At 44.8% G+C, this 16,271-nt stretch overlaps 1 protein-coding gene across 1 annotated transcript in view; it reads left to right on the top strand.

Moving 5' to 3' along the window:
• The window catches only part of EIF3H (eukaryotic translation initiation factor 3 subunit H), a 77,449-nt gene extending 67,573 nt beyond the window's left edge, over positions 1-9,876 (top strand). The window contains exons 5-8 of the mRNA XM_037048428.1: positions 315-464; positions 5,886-6,006; positions 8,152-8,284; positions 9,652-9,876. Coding sequence (XP_036904323.1) covers positions 315-464; positions 5,886-6,006; positions 8,152-8,284; positions 9,652-9,749 — 502 coding nt within the window. The 3' untranslated portion in view covers positions 9,750-9,876. The remainder of the gene's footprint in view (positions 1-314; positions 465-5,885; positions 6,007-8,151; positions 8,285-9,651) is intronic.
• The last annotated feature ends 6,395 nt before the right edge of the window (positions 9,877-16,271 follow it).

Genomic DNA, 16,271 nt, shown 5'->3' with positions numbered 1-16,271 from the left:
TTGTATAGCATGACTTCCTATGACATTTACATTGTATTATCAGTGGAATTTGGAGGTTACTTGATTACAAAGAAAAAAGTTTCTTTTGCCTGGAATCTTATCTTCTTGGCTTATAGCTCAAATGCAGATCATTTTTGTTATTCACATTACTCCAGTTATGCTTGACTGTAAAACTTACTCTCTCCCTTTTTTAGAGAGTACTAATAAAACAGAGATCCTGGGGAGGGCCTGTAATTAGGGGCAAATGTATGAAATAGTCAATTTAACATTTATTTCTGACCACCAGGCTAAATTATTTTTAACACACTTCACAGATTGAAAAAGGGAAGTATCACCTTTGAGCACATGTTTGAAGAAGTGCCGATTGTAATTAAAAATTCACATCTGATCAACGTCCTAATGTGGGAGCTTGAGAAGAAGTCAGCTGTAGCAGATAAACATGAATTGCTCAGTCTTGCTAGCAGGTAAGGGGCCCTGCCTAATGAAAAGTCCCTTTTTATCACTTTCTGCAAAAGATTCTGGTACTTTGACTCTAACCTATGAAACAAGAAGAAAATTACTTAAGCGCGTTTTGAGGTTACTAAGACCTGTAACAACAACATGTAGTCCTTGCCCTGCCCAGGAGAACCGCCAAAGTGCTGAAGCGAAACAGTATGTGAATACCAATGAGCTTCTGAATACAGCAGGCTCCTCTGCTGCTTTTGCTGTATCATTTTTGCTCTGACAAGGTAAATGCCCGTGGGGGAGGTTTTGTTCATTTGGCCCGGCGTTATTTATTGTTCACTGCCCTCAGAGGCTTATGGTATTTTATATCTGGGTATTTAATAATGCTCGGGAGAAAAACAAAAATACCTTTTTTGTTTTACTGGTGGTACTGGTCCTACCTAGCTCAGATGCAGACCTTGTTAGCAGAAAGCTTCCAGTTTGAATTTCCAACTGAAATTAGAATTTGGGGGACCTGGCACTGCCCTTTGCGGTCTTAGACAGTGGTGACATAACGTGCTCTGCCGTGGCTGCTTCGGCGCGTCTGGTTGCTAAGATTATTTATTACGTTGGTAAAACGCTCACCGAAGTGTTCCAAAACAAATTGTTTCCTTTATGGAGTTACTGTTTCTTTTCCCCTCATTATTCTCTTAACAGAAAAGTGAACGGATTCCTACATATAGCTCTTCTTCGAAGCCCTTTAAGCTTGATAGTAGTGAGTGTGGTGTGGTGGGTGAAGGCTAACACACCCATAAAGTGAAATTAAATGGACAGAATAGGTAAGCAATCAGTATGCTTTTGTTGAATGGCTGAAGGAAACATTGTTTCCTTAAGGAATGAGTTTGGAACAGAAGCTCAATTACTTAATCAAATTTCTAGTTATCCCAGATGGAAGCTTGTATAACAGAATGATACAACATTCTTTGCCATAAAACAAGATGGATAAACCCAGAAGGATCAGAGAGCCGGGTGTCTTCTGCATGCTCAGGATGGCTAGGACTGTGGGACCAGAGAGCCGGGTGTCTTTTCCGTGCCCTGGGATGGCCAGAACCGTGGTTGAAATGCCCCTCTCGCTGCGTGAGTGCACCACAGAGGCCCAGAAAGTCTTCCCAGGAGGAGGAGAAGGGAACTGGGTAGTGAGCGACGTGCGTGAGACAGCCAGGCTGCAAGGCTAATTTGGCACTAAAGAATGTGCTGTTTGACTGCAAGCATATATTCATAATAATCCTTTAATTTGTCTCTTTTAGAAGGTCATATTTTTTTTATTGCTTTTACAAACCCACTTGGCACACCTGTATTTAAAGGTTTGAACTAAGAACCTTTCTCAGCCATGCGAAGTTACAATTTGATGAATTAAATATATAGTTATATAATAATTTTAAATTTACTACGTGAAAGGTTTTGCTTACATAATTTATGTCTTCACCTTTTCCCAAGCTTCCTTTATGGAGCGCACGAAACACACATAGCCCTTCTGTGCGTTAACGCCGGCAGTGAGCTGGTGCATGGTGTCTGTCTGTCCAGGGCATCAGTTTTAATAGCTAAGAAAATGTTCCTAATTCGCCATAGCTACTCAGGTGGAGACAAATGGTGTATTTTAGTTTTCCTGTGTTCGTGTGCTGGATAGGAGGTGAGGCCCTTTGCTTTTTCATCTGAAATTGCTTGAAGGGCACAGTGGTGCCCCCTTTGGGAGGAACCATGAAGCAGCCTCGAAGCAGCGCTTCTGCTCATGGACTCGTAACACTGGCCCACACTGATGATACAGTTTTAAAGCTTTGTTCACTTCAGATTTTATTTTATACCATTAATCATGCCAGTTGCCATGAAATTTTCTTTTAAGAAACCACATCAGAAATCATTCTTAAGCAGCTCCTTAAACATTTTGTTTGGTCTTGCTTTTTTTTTTTTTCACAACCCATATGTGGTTACCAGTTTTTTGATTTACCTGATAAATTTGTCTGTGCTGTGAATAAAACATGCAACAGTCCCTTCATTTAAAAAGTTCTAATTTTTTATTTTATTAGATGAAAGTTCTGGTAATAGCTATTTTATAACAACTTTTATTAATTTTTTTATAAATGTGTTACATAAGCCTCATAAGCCTTTAGCTTTTCACACATGGAAGAACAATTATTTCCTCTTTAAAAAAAAAAAAAACAAACTAAGGGCGGGCATCATAGGAGGACAGGCATAGGAGGATAATAAGGATAAATTGACACCATAGCCAGAGCCAGCTTGTCACTGCAGGTCATGGTTGGCATCTGGGTAAGGTGTCTGTGTTCGCTGCTTTTGTCTCCGTGGGGATAAACAAAAAGGCAGTTTTACCGAAACTCCTAACAGTAACTCCCTGTTCAAGTTTTCTGGTTGAACTGGTACTGAAAAGACCCCCATAAAATTGCCCTTGGTCATGGACCCGTGATTTCCTGGTATCTGTGAAATAGTTATGTGTTACTGTTAATTCCTTTTGCCTTACAAAGACTATTGTGCAGATTTTTGAGTCTGGGTTTTGTTTTGTTTTGTTTTGTTTTTTAGTATTTCTTATTGGCTGTATTTCTGAAGAGCATTATAATTATATAAACCCATGTTACAAAATGTTTAAAATTCATGCTGCCTGTGCTTTTTTGTGTTCTTCACTATAATTGCATGTATGATACCAGTACTTTAATACATAATACTATATAGTACATAATATTACTACTCTGAAGACTTCTTTGGTGGAGAGGGTGAGTCTGTTCTAGTGCCTCTCTCATTACTCAAGTCAGTGTAGTCGGCCTCCAGTCTGCAAGCTCTGGGAACAGCTGCCGGGTCTTTCTCCGCAAACTACTGTACCTCACCTTCAGGGCTTTTTCTCCACTGTCACTGTGCTCCTCCGTCTCACCACCCCGGTCACCTGGTCCCAGGATTGATGCTGGTCTGTTCCCTTCTCTGAATTCCTGTTACACTTAAAGGCCTGAATGACTTAGTTAACAACGAATCATGTCGTTAATTATGGCACTTCTTACATTTAATATCATTTTTAGGGCCTCAGTTCTTCCACTGGTCAGAACGAAAGGACCAGGGTCTCCCCTTCGGCCACTCACTCCCATCCCTGCCTTCCTGCCCTTCCTCCTCCCGTGTCTTCAGTTCCTCTCTCTACGGGTTCTTTCCTACTCTATTTATTGCCTTATTTTTCCCAGTTTTAGAAAATCTTGAAAATGTTCTCCTCTTAAGGAAAATTGAAAGGGTAATCAGTGAACACCCCATAACCCTGTTACCTAGATTTACCAGTGGTGTATCTGGCCACATTTGCACCTGTTCTCTACACACATAAAAACAAACCAGCCAGCCACATACTTTCCCCCTGAATTATTTGAAAGAAAATTGCAGATATGACTCTTAACCCGGAGAGACTTGAACATGCATCTCTTAAGAAGGACATTTAAACTTGTTTAAGACTCTCTCATCTTAAAAATCAAAGTTAAAGAAAGAACATCTTTTGACCTCATGCATCATTGTCCATTTTCTTTCACCTTTTGCTTTATTTTATCCTGTTCAAATAGTCAGAATTTTTAGTAGAATTTTATACAAAGAATAAAACCCACCATTTTAAAAGGTACAACTTACTGGCTTTTAATGAACTTGCAATGTTGTGCAACAATCACCACTAGTTCCAGAATGTTTTCATCGCCCTGAACAGAAACCCCCACTCATGAACCAGCCACTCCTCCATCCTGCGTCCGCTGGCCCGCAAGGGTTGCTTTCTGTGCGTGTGGATTGCCTGTTCTGGACATTTTGTATAAACAGAACCGTGTGGTAAGAGGCCTTCTACATCTGACTTCTTCCGCTTAGTGCAGTGTTACTTGAAGTTTCGCTCATGTGTCCACACTGCACACTTCTTATGACTTGGTAGTATTCTGTTGTGTGGATGCAGCGTGTTTTATTCGTTCATCCTTCGAAGGACATTTGGGTTTTTTCTACTTTTTGGCTGTTTGAATCATGCAGCTGTTAACATCCACGTAAAGGGTTTGGGGTGAGCATGTTTTCATTTCTCCGGAGTATGTGCTGAGGAGTGGATTTGCTGGGTCCTCCAGTAAGTCTGTGTTTAACTTTTTGAGGAGCCGCCAGGTGGTTTTCACAGTGGCCACACCGTTTTTTCACCCCACCGCAACGTGAGAGCGCCCCGATTTCCGTGCATCCTTGCCCACAGGCCTCAATAGACTCCCACTGGATTTCCTGGTTCTGCTCTCCAGTCTGTTCTGTGCAAAGCAGCCAGAGTGGTCATTTTAAAATTTAAGGCCAAACCAGTGACAGATATGTAGAACCCCAGGGTGCAGTTCACCCGAAGTTGAGGGGTCTCGTTCAGTGTTGCTGGGTGTCGCGTGGCGCAGCGAAGGGCTTCCCATGTGTGCTGTCCGACCTCCCTGACCTGGTGCTGTGCTCCAGCCACGCCCTCTCTTCCTGTCTGTCTGGTTCGCGCTCTCCCAGGCTGCTGCTTCTCAGCCTTTGCTTTCAGCCCCTCGTCTCCCTAAAGAGACTTTGCTGCCATTCGATGTAAGTGTCTCCACTTCCCCTTTTCTGTCTTCCCACCCGAATCACTTGTAAGCTCAGTGGAGACAGAGACCATGAATGTCTCTTTCACTGTTGTCTCCGTTTGCCAGCACTGATGCTGGGTCTTGAAATGAGTGAAGGAGAGTACTCTGTCAGCTAGTGGATTTACAGCACACGTGCAGTAGCGGGCCTTACCATGTCGTGGGAGAGCGTTGCAAGCAGAAATCAGTGAATATGCCAGTCATTTTCTAGCTAGTACATTAATGATGTACGTAAGGTGATGTGCGTTAGCATCATGTTACAAGGTTTTGGTAAATGAGCTGCAGTAGAAATTTCTGGAGAGGAAAAGAAGTAGGAACAGTTATACCACAGATTCTAGGAAGGGCACGAGCAGAGAAGCCCTCTCATTCGGCTTTGCATTTGCTGTTGTTGCTCTTTGAAAACCTGTTGGGTAGAAACATCGTGTGCCAGAAGTCTCAGTCTGTTTGCATGGTCTCTCCTTTCCGTGGCTACTGGTTTAAAGGTTGTGGAGCACCGTTTGGGGAGGGAATGCCAAGGAAAGGGGCTCAGAAGTACTGACCTTAGGTTAACCTTGGTTGTAAAGAAAATAAATGGACCTGTAGATATTCTGCCAGGCACATTGAACAGTTCCACCCTGACATGCATATGCTCTGACGAGAAGAAACTGAGCTATTTCGGATGCGGAAGGTTGAATAACTAGCCGCCTCAGCCGTTCCTCTACCCTTGCTTTTATGTGCACATGCCTTCCTACTCGTTTCGCAAATGGCAGATCAGTTTAACACCTCGGAACTCTTCCAGAGCAGTGGCAAAACTGTAACTTTAAAATGTGACGTGTCAGTATATTTACGTTTCAGCAATCATTTGGGAAAGACACTGCAGTTGCTGATGGACAGAGTGGATGAAATGAGCCAAGACATACTTAAATACAACACATACATGAGGAACATGAGTAAACAGCAGCAGCAGAAACACCAGGTTGGTATTATGGAAAACTTCAACAAACAGAATTCATTTGTAAGTGTGATGCTTCAGGAGTCATCTTCAAAATGGTCTAAATTATCTTTGATAAAGCACTGACTTTTAGCTAGTTAACTCTGTCATATTTTAAAAGATTATCTTTGTGGAGTGTGTTTCTGATATATTGCTTACAACAAATGCTTAAAAATACCTTGCTTAAAGAGAGCCACTATGCTAAGCTCAGATTGTAGTGCCAAGGTTATGCAAATAAGAGTTGCATTTATTGCGAACATCAGAGGCAGAGGAATTCTGGAGTGTCGCGGCTCATTTCTTCACTAACTGTAATTGGTCTGGTGGTGGCTCATTGCAGCATAGTTAGCAATCTTCAGTTCATTTACAAAACTGAGCAGTTGTGATTAAGAGCAAGCAATTTTGATAGGAGATAATAGACCAACTGCTGTGAAATAGATGGTATAATACAGATAAAAACCCTAGAGTTACCTGAATATGCTATGTGCACATACACTGCTGTAGCTGTTTAACCTTTTCTTTATTAGTGTTGCCTGAAGGCCACATGATTTTCACAATTCCCTGGGGTATTATTTTCCCTGGGCTATATTGCTCCGAAATGTTCTTAACATTTGATTCGTAGATGTGTCATCTCCCTAAAGAGATACTGTGGCTATACTGCTTAAAGTGTCCATATGTGAAAATGTGTGTATGACTACTTTGTGTTCGTTAAAATATACTTTTCATTAGGTGTTGTTAACAGTAGAATTAAGTGGTGTTTAGAATGTGGTATTAATTTTTTTAATATCAATGTTCATTTATTTAATGAAATTTAAAATACTTTGTTTTTACCATACTTAGAATTATAAACACACATATAAATCTATAAAGTATTTTAACGGAGAAAATGGTGGTAAAGGTGGTGATGGTGGAAATCTCGGATGAGCTGGGGCAGAAAGACCCGAACCCTGCTTGTTTGCATTCTTCTGCTGGTCCCCCCTTTGGTTAAAGGACTCAGCCCTGGGTGTCACACTGAAAATGTGTCCCCCGTCGGACAGTCGAGTCTGGGAACCAGTCTTCAGCTGTTTCTTCGGAATTCTAATGTACCTTAAAATTTTGCATTTGATGTTTATTCTTTCTTACCCATAACCCATGTTAGCATAGGAATCTTTGCAAAGCAGGTTACTCCTCTACTTGAGGAAGAACTGGCATTTCCCCTGGTTTCATAGAACTGACCCCCAAGAACTTAAAGTTTGTGCTGCCCACTTCAGCTTCTCATTACCTGACCTTTTAAGACTCTGTGTGGGATGTTATGTCCTCTGTACATTTGTAGGTTGTCTGTATTAGGCATCCTCTGCCACCCAAGTTAGTCCCTGGCCTGTTAGGAACCAGGCTGCACAGCAGGAGGTGAAGGACTGGCCAGGGGGTGAAGCCTTGCATTTCCGCCTCCCGTCCCCATGCCGCCACTCACCCCGTCTTCTGCAGACAGGTCCCTGGTGCTGTAAAGGTCGGGGCCCGCTGATCTGTACCTTTATGTATATCCCTGCCTTCTCTCCAAAGAATCATGACAATCCAGTGTTGGAAAGTTGAGCAGCATTATCTGAGCTAGTAATACTTACTCTTAGCTGTTGACCTAAAGCACAGATGATATCTGTGTAATAATAATAGTGATGATGATGTTTGAATAATGTGATAATGACCTCATCAGTCTTGTTGTTATATTGGTCAGTAGGGATAGAATGGAGAGAATTCCTCCTGGTGGCAGTTCGTTATTGAGTTATTAAAGTAGAGATGACTCGTACTTGTCATGTTGTCATTGACCCCATTGTAAGAAATGGTAAAGTTACTCCTCCACACTCACTAATTAATCCAGAGCTGCTTTGACTTTCAAGCCTCCTGTTTCTCACATAACCAGTTTTGTTTTTCCGAATCATTAGTTACAGACCCTTAGAGCTCGGAGTGACACTGACGTTTACAACAGAGGAGTTTTCTGTTGCAACGTGCAGCCTCTTAGGAGCAAGGGGAACCGAGGGCTACCCTTTGTAAAACAGATGGGAGTCCAGAGCAGTGGGGTTTTGCCGGTTGCCTAAGTGAGAGAGTTCTTTTTTTCTCATCGGAGACAAATAACCACATCACGTTCCCTCTGAATTTTAGTATCAGCAGCGCCGCCAGCAGGAAAACATGCAGCGCCAGAGTCGGGGAGAGCCCCCGCTGCCCGAGGAGGATCTGTCCAAACTCTTCAAACCGCTCCAGGCCCCGGCCAGGATGGATTCCCTGCTCATCGCAGGTACTGTTCGCAGTGCAGAACATGGTTTCTTCTGTTCTTTAGAAAGCAGGCGGCGGTGAGACAGTGGAAAGAACAGAACACGTACGTCATAAAAGTCAGTGCATTTAAAATGGTTGCATGGCGAATTTGAGTCTGGTTCCTGTCACTTCAGAACTTAGGATTTGTCAGGCTGTGTTGTTTTCAAGGTCCTTTCGGTGCGTCACTGTGTGTTTGTATAAACAGTTTTGAGATGGCGTCATAAACGTTCTGAAATGGGGAGGTTTTATTTGTTGTCTTTCATGGAGAGTAAGAAAAGTTTTGCCGTCTCATAGTGCAGAAGGTCCTTTAGCGGACACCGTTTATTTGTTACGTTCTAGCACAGCCCTGAGCACAAGTCTGTGTGTGCGGAACTGACTTTTCGGACTTAGTGGAAAAGTGTTTCCCTTAAATTGTAGCAACATGAATGTAATTCCGGGTCGACTTTCTCTGGAGATGCTTAACATTTAACACCTCCTTTGAGTGGTAGAGATTTTATTTCCTACACTAGGACTCGATTCCAAATATGTAACATTCATTCACGATCTTATTAACTGTAAGTACCTTATTTCTCTGTAAATGTTGTTAAATGCTGTTTGATTCAGCCAGTTGTCTCTGAGGCATTTATTAGAGTGAAAAATCCTATTCAAAGACAATCTGATCTTCCACGATTTCTATTGGTACGATTCTATTGATTTTTTTTTTAGGGTGGGAGAACAATCTAAGTTCCGTAAGGCTTTCTATAACAAGTGTAAATTAAATTTGGAAAGCCGAGACACATTCCTTACATAAGGTCCGGTGCAAACAGAATTGTGTTTCTCATGCTTTCAAAAACACATGACTGTTGCAGCAGATTAGATCTTTAGGCATGAGACTTAAAAGCAGTGGCGCAGTCCTCCCTTCCCGCGGACTCTGCTCCGGCTCCCTCGCAACTCTGAGGAGGGGAGGGGCCCTTGGTGCTTCCTGGGCACAGACTGAAAACCTCCGGGCCCGTGGCGGGCGGGCTGCGGTCCTTCCTGCCCGCTGAGGGCTGCTGGTGCTGCCCTGCACCTCGTGCACCGTTCGGCCGAGCGTGCGGTCAGTACATTTTGATCGACAGTCAGAATGTTCTTGAATGCTGACACCTTTTTTAGAAGTTATAGTTTTCCTTCGCTATGTAGCCAAGAGTGGAATGTAGCTTAACGTCTAATCTTATTACCCCAAATGGAAAAGCAGAGTGGATTCCTACATCCTTTTAACTCAGGGTGCCGGTGGGTCTGTATTACGTTGATTTCTTGTGAGATCAGTGTTCTGGGTCATTGGGTAATTTGTGGAACGTTATAACTCCCTCTTTCACTTTCCCAAACACACAGGCCAAATTAATACTTACTGCCAGAATATCAAGGAATTCACGGCCCAAAACCTCGGCAAGCTCTTCATGGCCCAGGCTCTGCAGGAGTACAACAACTAAGGAAAGGAAGCTTCCGGAGAAGGAGTTCACACGGACTTGCAGGAGCACATTGGGGCAATCTTGGAAGTAATACGTTTGTACATTGAAGTCTTTCTAGCCGATAATAAAATATATATAAATAAAACAGTCTTGACTGCTTACTCATTCGGTTTGAGACATATTATATCTAGCTGCTTATTTTTGCTTCCCTTCTACCTCTCACTTCCAAAAGAGGAAACATCCTCACCAGAGCTCAGGCCTCCAGGGTTCAGCACCTTCGCCACGTCTGAGGTGCCACTTCTCACCCACGCACAGTTCGGTGCTGCTCCTGCCGACTCCTGACCCGGAGGTCCTGGCACCCACTCTGGTTCTAGCACCTCACCGCTCAGGTGCCCCGGGAAGCCCAGGCTGCACAGCTTGTCCAGGCCCCCCTGCTCCCCAGGCCTGCGGTCGCCCCGGGTGCTTCCAGGGGGTCCGCCTTGGTGTCATTTCAGGCGATGGTTGACCAGTCCTCATGCCCATAGGTCACAGGGCATAGGAACTTGACAAAATAAATCACTTTACCAAAGGGCTATGTTTTGTATGAAAATGAAATTCATTCTATGTGTATTTTTAAATTTTAGGATTTCATGTTTATCTTTCTCATGCCATGAAATAAAGTTCTGCTACTTATTGAATGAAGAAAAAAGGTTTGAGAGGACAGTGGTATATTGGAAAAAACTAGTGATTTGTATTTGAAAGGTCATCGAAGATCCCACTACTTTGAGTCCTGCCCAGGTCAGGTCTGCCTGCGGGGGGAGGTGTGCCTGCGATACTCGGGCAGTTTTCACCTCGAAGGTTCACACTGGCAGGAGGACGATCGGGGAGTGGGGGGGGGACCAGTGAAGGGTAAGAAGGGCTGAGAAGCCTTTTCCCAACAACACTGTTTCAGAGGCTCCATTGTGGGGTCTGGGATCGGGCAGCCGGGTTGACACCTGGCTCCTCTCCCTCCAGTCTGTCCTTAGGCCAGTTGCTTAACCTCACACTCCTCATCTGGGTGAGAGGAGAAGAGGAGACAGTGTGTTAACACCAGGGGGAGGTGTGAGTGTTAGAAGTGCAGGGGGGTGAGGTAAAACACAGAGCACAGTGGTTGGTACACAGCAGGCACTGGGTAGATACTGTCTGTCCAGTGTATGTCTGGGGTGAGTAGCAGGGTTTTGCTTTTAAAAAGCTCAGGTCCTTGATCATTCTAGAATCTAAATACTTGCTCACATGAGTAATTAGTTTTCTAGGATAAATTCCCAGAAGGGGGTTTAACTAGTCAAAGGGTATTTAAAAATCGACAGCTTCTAACCTGTACTGCCAGATTGTCTTTGAGAAAGGGTACATTGATTTGCTCTGTCACCTGTAGTGATGTCTTGCTTGAGCACGACTGTGTCCCGCAGAGGTGGTTGTTGATAAACAAACTGGCCACATGCCTGCCCTGTACCCGTGTTCTCTGCTGACTCCTTCCCCTGCATTCTCATCCCTGGGTTTGGAAGTACGTGCAGAGTGGAACAAAGCACGCAACAGCGAAATGAAGGAAAATAAGTTCAAACATAAGCCTAATTTCTGTTTTCCTCACGGTGTAAGGTTAATTTAATAAATCCAGTTACGGTTTTTTAAGGCATGATTTTGTTGGTGTAAATTCCATACAATTGTTCAGATACCCGTAACACAGAGCAACACGGGAGTGGCCCCGGCAGGAGATTTTGGTAGCGTTTGAGTGAGGCGGTACGGTGGCGGGAAGCATGGTTGGGGAAACCAAGCCGGGGGAGTTCAGCCTTCACGGCGTGCAGTGTCGGGGAGTCTGTTCCGTGTTGGATTGGAGGTCTGCATTCTGACACCCTCAGGAACAAATGCATTTGGTTCATCTTCTATAAATATTTGTGGTTTCTTCAGGGTGAAATGAGAAAAGCTCATAAACTGAGTACAGGTCTAATAAATTATTCACTTACCCAAGAACAAACAAATCTCAGTGTGTTAATCTAGTGGAAAATTATGAACCAAGGAAGTAAAAATACTTGCCATTAACCCCATAGTTGATAAAGCTTTATAAGGTCTTGAAAATGGCATTATTCTTAATTAAAAAGACCTGAGGGCATGACTCTATCGACTGCCCAAAATACCTTATTCTTTTAACATTGAGGTAAAGTAACTCCCATGTTTGAAAGCTGGGAAATTGAAATGTGGTTATCTATTGTTACCCTAATTAATGGTGATTATTGTGATTTCTCATTTACAGCATTTAAATATTTCATATGTAGTGTCTTTTAAAATGTTACTACATTGTTTGCTATGTTTTTTTTAAGATTTTATTTATTTATCTTTAGAGGGGAAGGGACGAAGAGAGGGAGAGAATTATCAATGTATGGGTGCCTCTCGTGCGTCCCCTGCTGGGAACTGGCCTGCAACCCAGGCATGTGCCCTGACTGGGAATCGAACCGCAATCCTTTGGTTCGCAGGCCCGTACTCAATCCACTGAGCTACACCAGCCGGGGCTGTTTGCTATGTTTTTATAGCATTCTTCAGAACACCTATGTCAGCTTCACTTTTAAATTGTGCTGGCATTGAACTCATGTGGATATCAGGATGTTATGAAATACTTTCTTGAGTTGTAAACATTTGTATAGTAAACATTTCTTATTCGAGTTAAATGTATATATAATACACCGTTTATCAGTAGTTGTTCTGTTCTCACCGGGCGTCCTTTGCTGTCATTGTTCCATCAGAGAAATGGGGCAAGGGTGCTTAAAGGGCTAGCACTGCTCTACTGGGGCCAGCCCGAGTGCCTCTGCAGGGCTTGTTTTAAGCAGGTGACTCGAGTGGAGAGCACGATCAGGTCGTCAGTGCCTTGCAGAGTGACTTGGTCTGTTTCAACAGAGCATCCTCCCTTACTTGGGATGTGTGGGAGGGGTGACAGTGGTTAGTAGGTAAGTAATGAAGGGAGGAATGGAGACCTGTGCCTACCACATATTACAAAGGGGAGGGAGAAGGCGTGGGTGTTTGTGTGTCCCACAGCCTGAGGCTGCGCTGGAGTCCTTAGAGCTCGCTTGAGTGTGTAACTCTATTGGATAGAGTGGAACAGCGTTGGGACGGATGCCCCAGTTACAGGGACAGGGCGTGAATAGATGCAGAGCCAGAGCTTCTGGGAAGTTAAGGGCTCATTGGAGCAGACAGGTGTGGCCTCGTCCCCATTGCTTTGAGCTTCCTCTTACATAGATGACATTCCCTGTAATGCACCTTAAGCCTGCTTGCTTCCAGGGCTACTGGCAGAACCCAGAATGGCTGTTCTGAAGCCTCAGTGATTTGGGGGGGTTCAGTCTCTGGATTCAGAAATGGTTTCCAAGGCCACCCCCCCACATTGGGAGTGTGGATAATTCTGTAGGGGTTAGTCTATTCCTGGTGCTTCCTGACCTGTGTCCTTGTTCTCAGAGGCTGTGAAGCCCTTACAGCGTGTGATCACAATTTGATTCTGCAGGATTGATGTTCAGGTCAGTTGCATTTTCTTACCACTGTGAGTGAGGCACCCATTTCCGATTCTCCGCTTGGATCAGTCACAGTCTACCAAAGATGGATGCAGCCTCGTGTCTAACTTCCGCATTCCCTGGGGCCTTCACGAGCTGCAGGGTTAGTGGGTGGGGTGCTGGATCCAGGCTTCCTCTGGGACTTGCTGGAAGTCCTTTTCAATATTTCAGTTCTTTCCATGTGCATTCTTGTCACCTCCAAAAAAGAAAAAGTATAAGCAAGTTCCACCCACTGACCCTGTACTATAAAGAAAGGTAAGACGACTTTCTCTTTTCATCCAGAAAGGACTGGTTTCACATTAGGACCAAAGTGAGGTCTCGGCCATTTCTTCGAGACCCGTGACAATGCAGGGTGGCCCATTTCCAAGCATCGCGGAATACTGAGTTGACTGAGGTGGGAAGAGACTGCTTCTGGCTTTTGTGTCAACCCGGAGGCATAAACTCAGGTGTCCCTTCATTTCCTTCTCTAATATTTTGCTTCGTTGACCCCTCTACAGGGCACAGCCATGTCTGGCTGCTTCCACTTTCCCTTGTGGACGTGGAGGCAGAGAATTTGTTTAACTTTCCACAGTGTTTACTGCCTCCCAGGGTAAATGGCCTTTCCTTTTTCTTCTTGGACTGCAGCCCCTTGCAGGGTTGCACTGTGTGGGTTGGAGATGGTTCTTATTTTGTCTGATCCCCTGGGTAGTCTTTCCCCACCTTTGTTTATCTTGTCATTTGGCTTTCATTTGCTGAATGCATTCCTAGAGTCAATCTGCCTGTGATTCCTGGCTGCCTCCATTTTGAGGTGTTTAAATTGCATTTCATTTTTTTTAAGCAGTCATGAAGATTTTAATCCCCCTCCCCCCCATGTCACCATGCATCTCTGCATGTCATAACTCGCCTACCAGGCAGGCAAGTGTCCCAGTAACCTCATCTAGGTCACAGTGGTGAGGGTCTGTTTTTGTCTCTGATGGGTGCAGTTCCCATTATTGCTAATGAAAGGTCTTCATGTGCGTGCATTAAAGGGAAACTCGGCCTCTGATGAGGTACAGAGAGGAACTGCAGCTGGCGGTTCCAGTCCTAGCCCACTGCGCTGTAACGGAGATGTGCTCTCCGGAGGCAATGGGCCCAAAGACATACAAAATGCACGTGCTTCCTACGGACAATGTCCCGCCTGGTCTTAATGGACAAGTGCTATTGTTTGGCTTGTAGTCTCTGACGTTCTGTACCTGCCGAGGGAGACCCCTATGATGGAGGTGAAAGATTCTGATACTTGGAGAAGGAACTGAATAGACTAATGACATTGCATTTGAAAACAATCTAGGAGCATAGTATCTTATAGTGCACAAAGTACTTGCCTGTTTTCTTACTTGGAATGGGAAGGGGGCACAAAAGGTGGTGTGAAGCCGAAGTGCCTGGCGCTGACAGCACCAAAGGAGGGAGAACTGCTGCTCGGGGAAGGTGACCCGAATTCAAACACACCGTGCCCTGGCCAGGTGGCGCGGTTGGTCGGAGGGTACCCCTGTACGCCCAAACATCCGGGGTGTGACTCCTGGTCTCGGGTGCCAATGGGAGGCGGCTGATCAGTGTTTCTCACATCAGTGTTTCTCTCTCCCCCTTCCTCTTTGAAATCAGTGGTAAAATTTCATCAAGTGAAGATTAGAAAACAAAAAACACTGTGACTGAAACACCAACACTCCTAGGAGGCAGGACCAACTGGAGGTCGGGTCTGGAGTTCCAGCATGTGGCATGACCTCCTTCTCAACGCAAGTCGAGGAAAGTAGTTTGTGTTTCAAGATAGCTTCCTCTTCGTGTGGTAGCTTCTGTGATGATTTCATTCTCCCCCCGACCCCAACCAATTCCTAAGACTGATTCACCCCTCATTTACCCGGCCCCTTAAATGCACAGGATCCCAGTGGTGAGTTCCCAGTGTTGCTGTTTATCATTGGACCACGATGTGAGCCTTGCACCATTGGTAACCCTGTTCTGATGAACAAGAATTGGGATGAAGGGATTCCCTGAGAATGTAGCTAACCTCCTGTTAATCCCTCTGTGACACAGGCCTGAAGCCCAGACCAGCAGATGGGAAAGAGTGCTTTCGGTTTCCCCACCCCTGGATTTTCCATGTCCGGTCCCATTCTGAGCCTCGTTTGTACTCCCGCCCTTGGGTCTCACAAGAGCACGTTTGAATCTTAACACTACTCGCCCGGCCTTTTTTTTTTCCTTCAGCAACTTGGGGCTGGTTTCTGTTGCTTTCAAAAATCCCAGGTCCAACGCATGCGGGTGCCAAGGCATATTAGCTATTGGGCCTCAGGAGGTTTGAGAAGGTGCGGCCCGAAGAGAGCATGGGAGGATACAGGTCCCATTGCAATTATGGTAACAGACTTTAAAGCGGGAGGGGGCCTTGTCTTACCTCCTGGCCCCCCGTGGACACCCATCCACGGATCATGGAGTCGGGCATTTCCAAAATAGCCCAGGTCATCTACTCTTCCTCGTAGAATTGTGTGTCTCAGTATTTCTTTTTTCTTTCTCAGTTACAGTCCACATTCCGTATTATTTTGTATGAGTTTCAGGTGTACAGTCAGCATTTCTTCCAAGAGTTTGAATGTCGCCCCTCACACACTGAGCCTCCCTGTTCGTGAGACGCTTGCTGCTCCCTGGTGCGGTGTGGCATTGCGGAGTGGGCCCCGTCGTGCTAGGGGCACAGAGGTTTCCCACACTCCAGAAGGAACAAGGAATTAGGGGCGAGTGAGAAACCCCTTGCGTCTCCCCGTCATCACCCTGACGGTTCCAGCTGGGAACGTGGATGCCGGAGGAGACCTTCCGCTGCTTTGCTGGAGCTTGGTGCTGCGAACAGGTGGCGGGGTGTTCTAAATTTGGTTTGGGAAGAAAACAAGCCAACAAAATTAAGCTAGATTCTTTTGACAGGGAAGTTATTTCTTTAGAGATGCAGATGTCAGTTTTATGAAAGTACAAATCAGCACTTGGAAAAGAATAGATGAAGAGAGGTGTGGGG

The sequence above is a fragment of the Sturnira hondurensis genome, unplaced genomic scaffold (genome assembly GCF_014824575.4).
Source record: "Sturnira hondurensis isolate 20B ecotype Veracruz unplaced genomic scaffold, ASM1482457v3 Scaffold0006413, whole genome shotgun sequence".
In the NCBI taxonomy this organism is placed as follows: Eukaryota; Metazoa; Chordata; class Mammalia; order Chiroptera; family Phyllostomidae; genus Sturnira; species Sturnira hondurensis.
The sequence above is the reverse complement of the archived record's forward strand: the minus strand, read 5'-3'. Positions and strand labels throughout refer to the sequence as shown.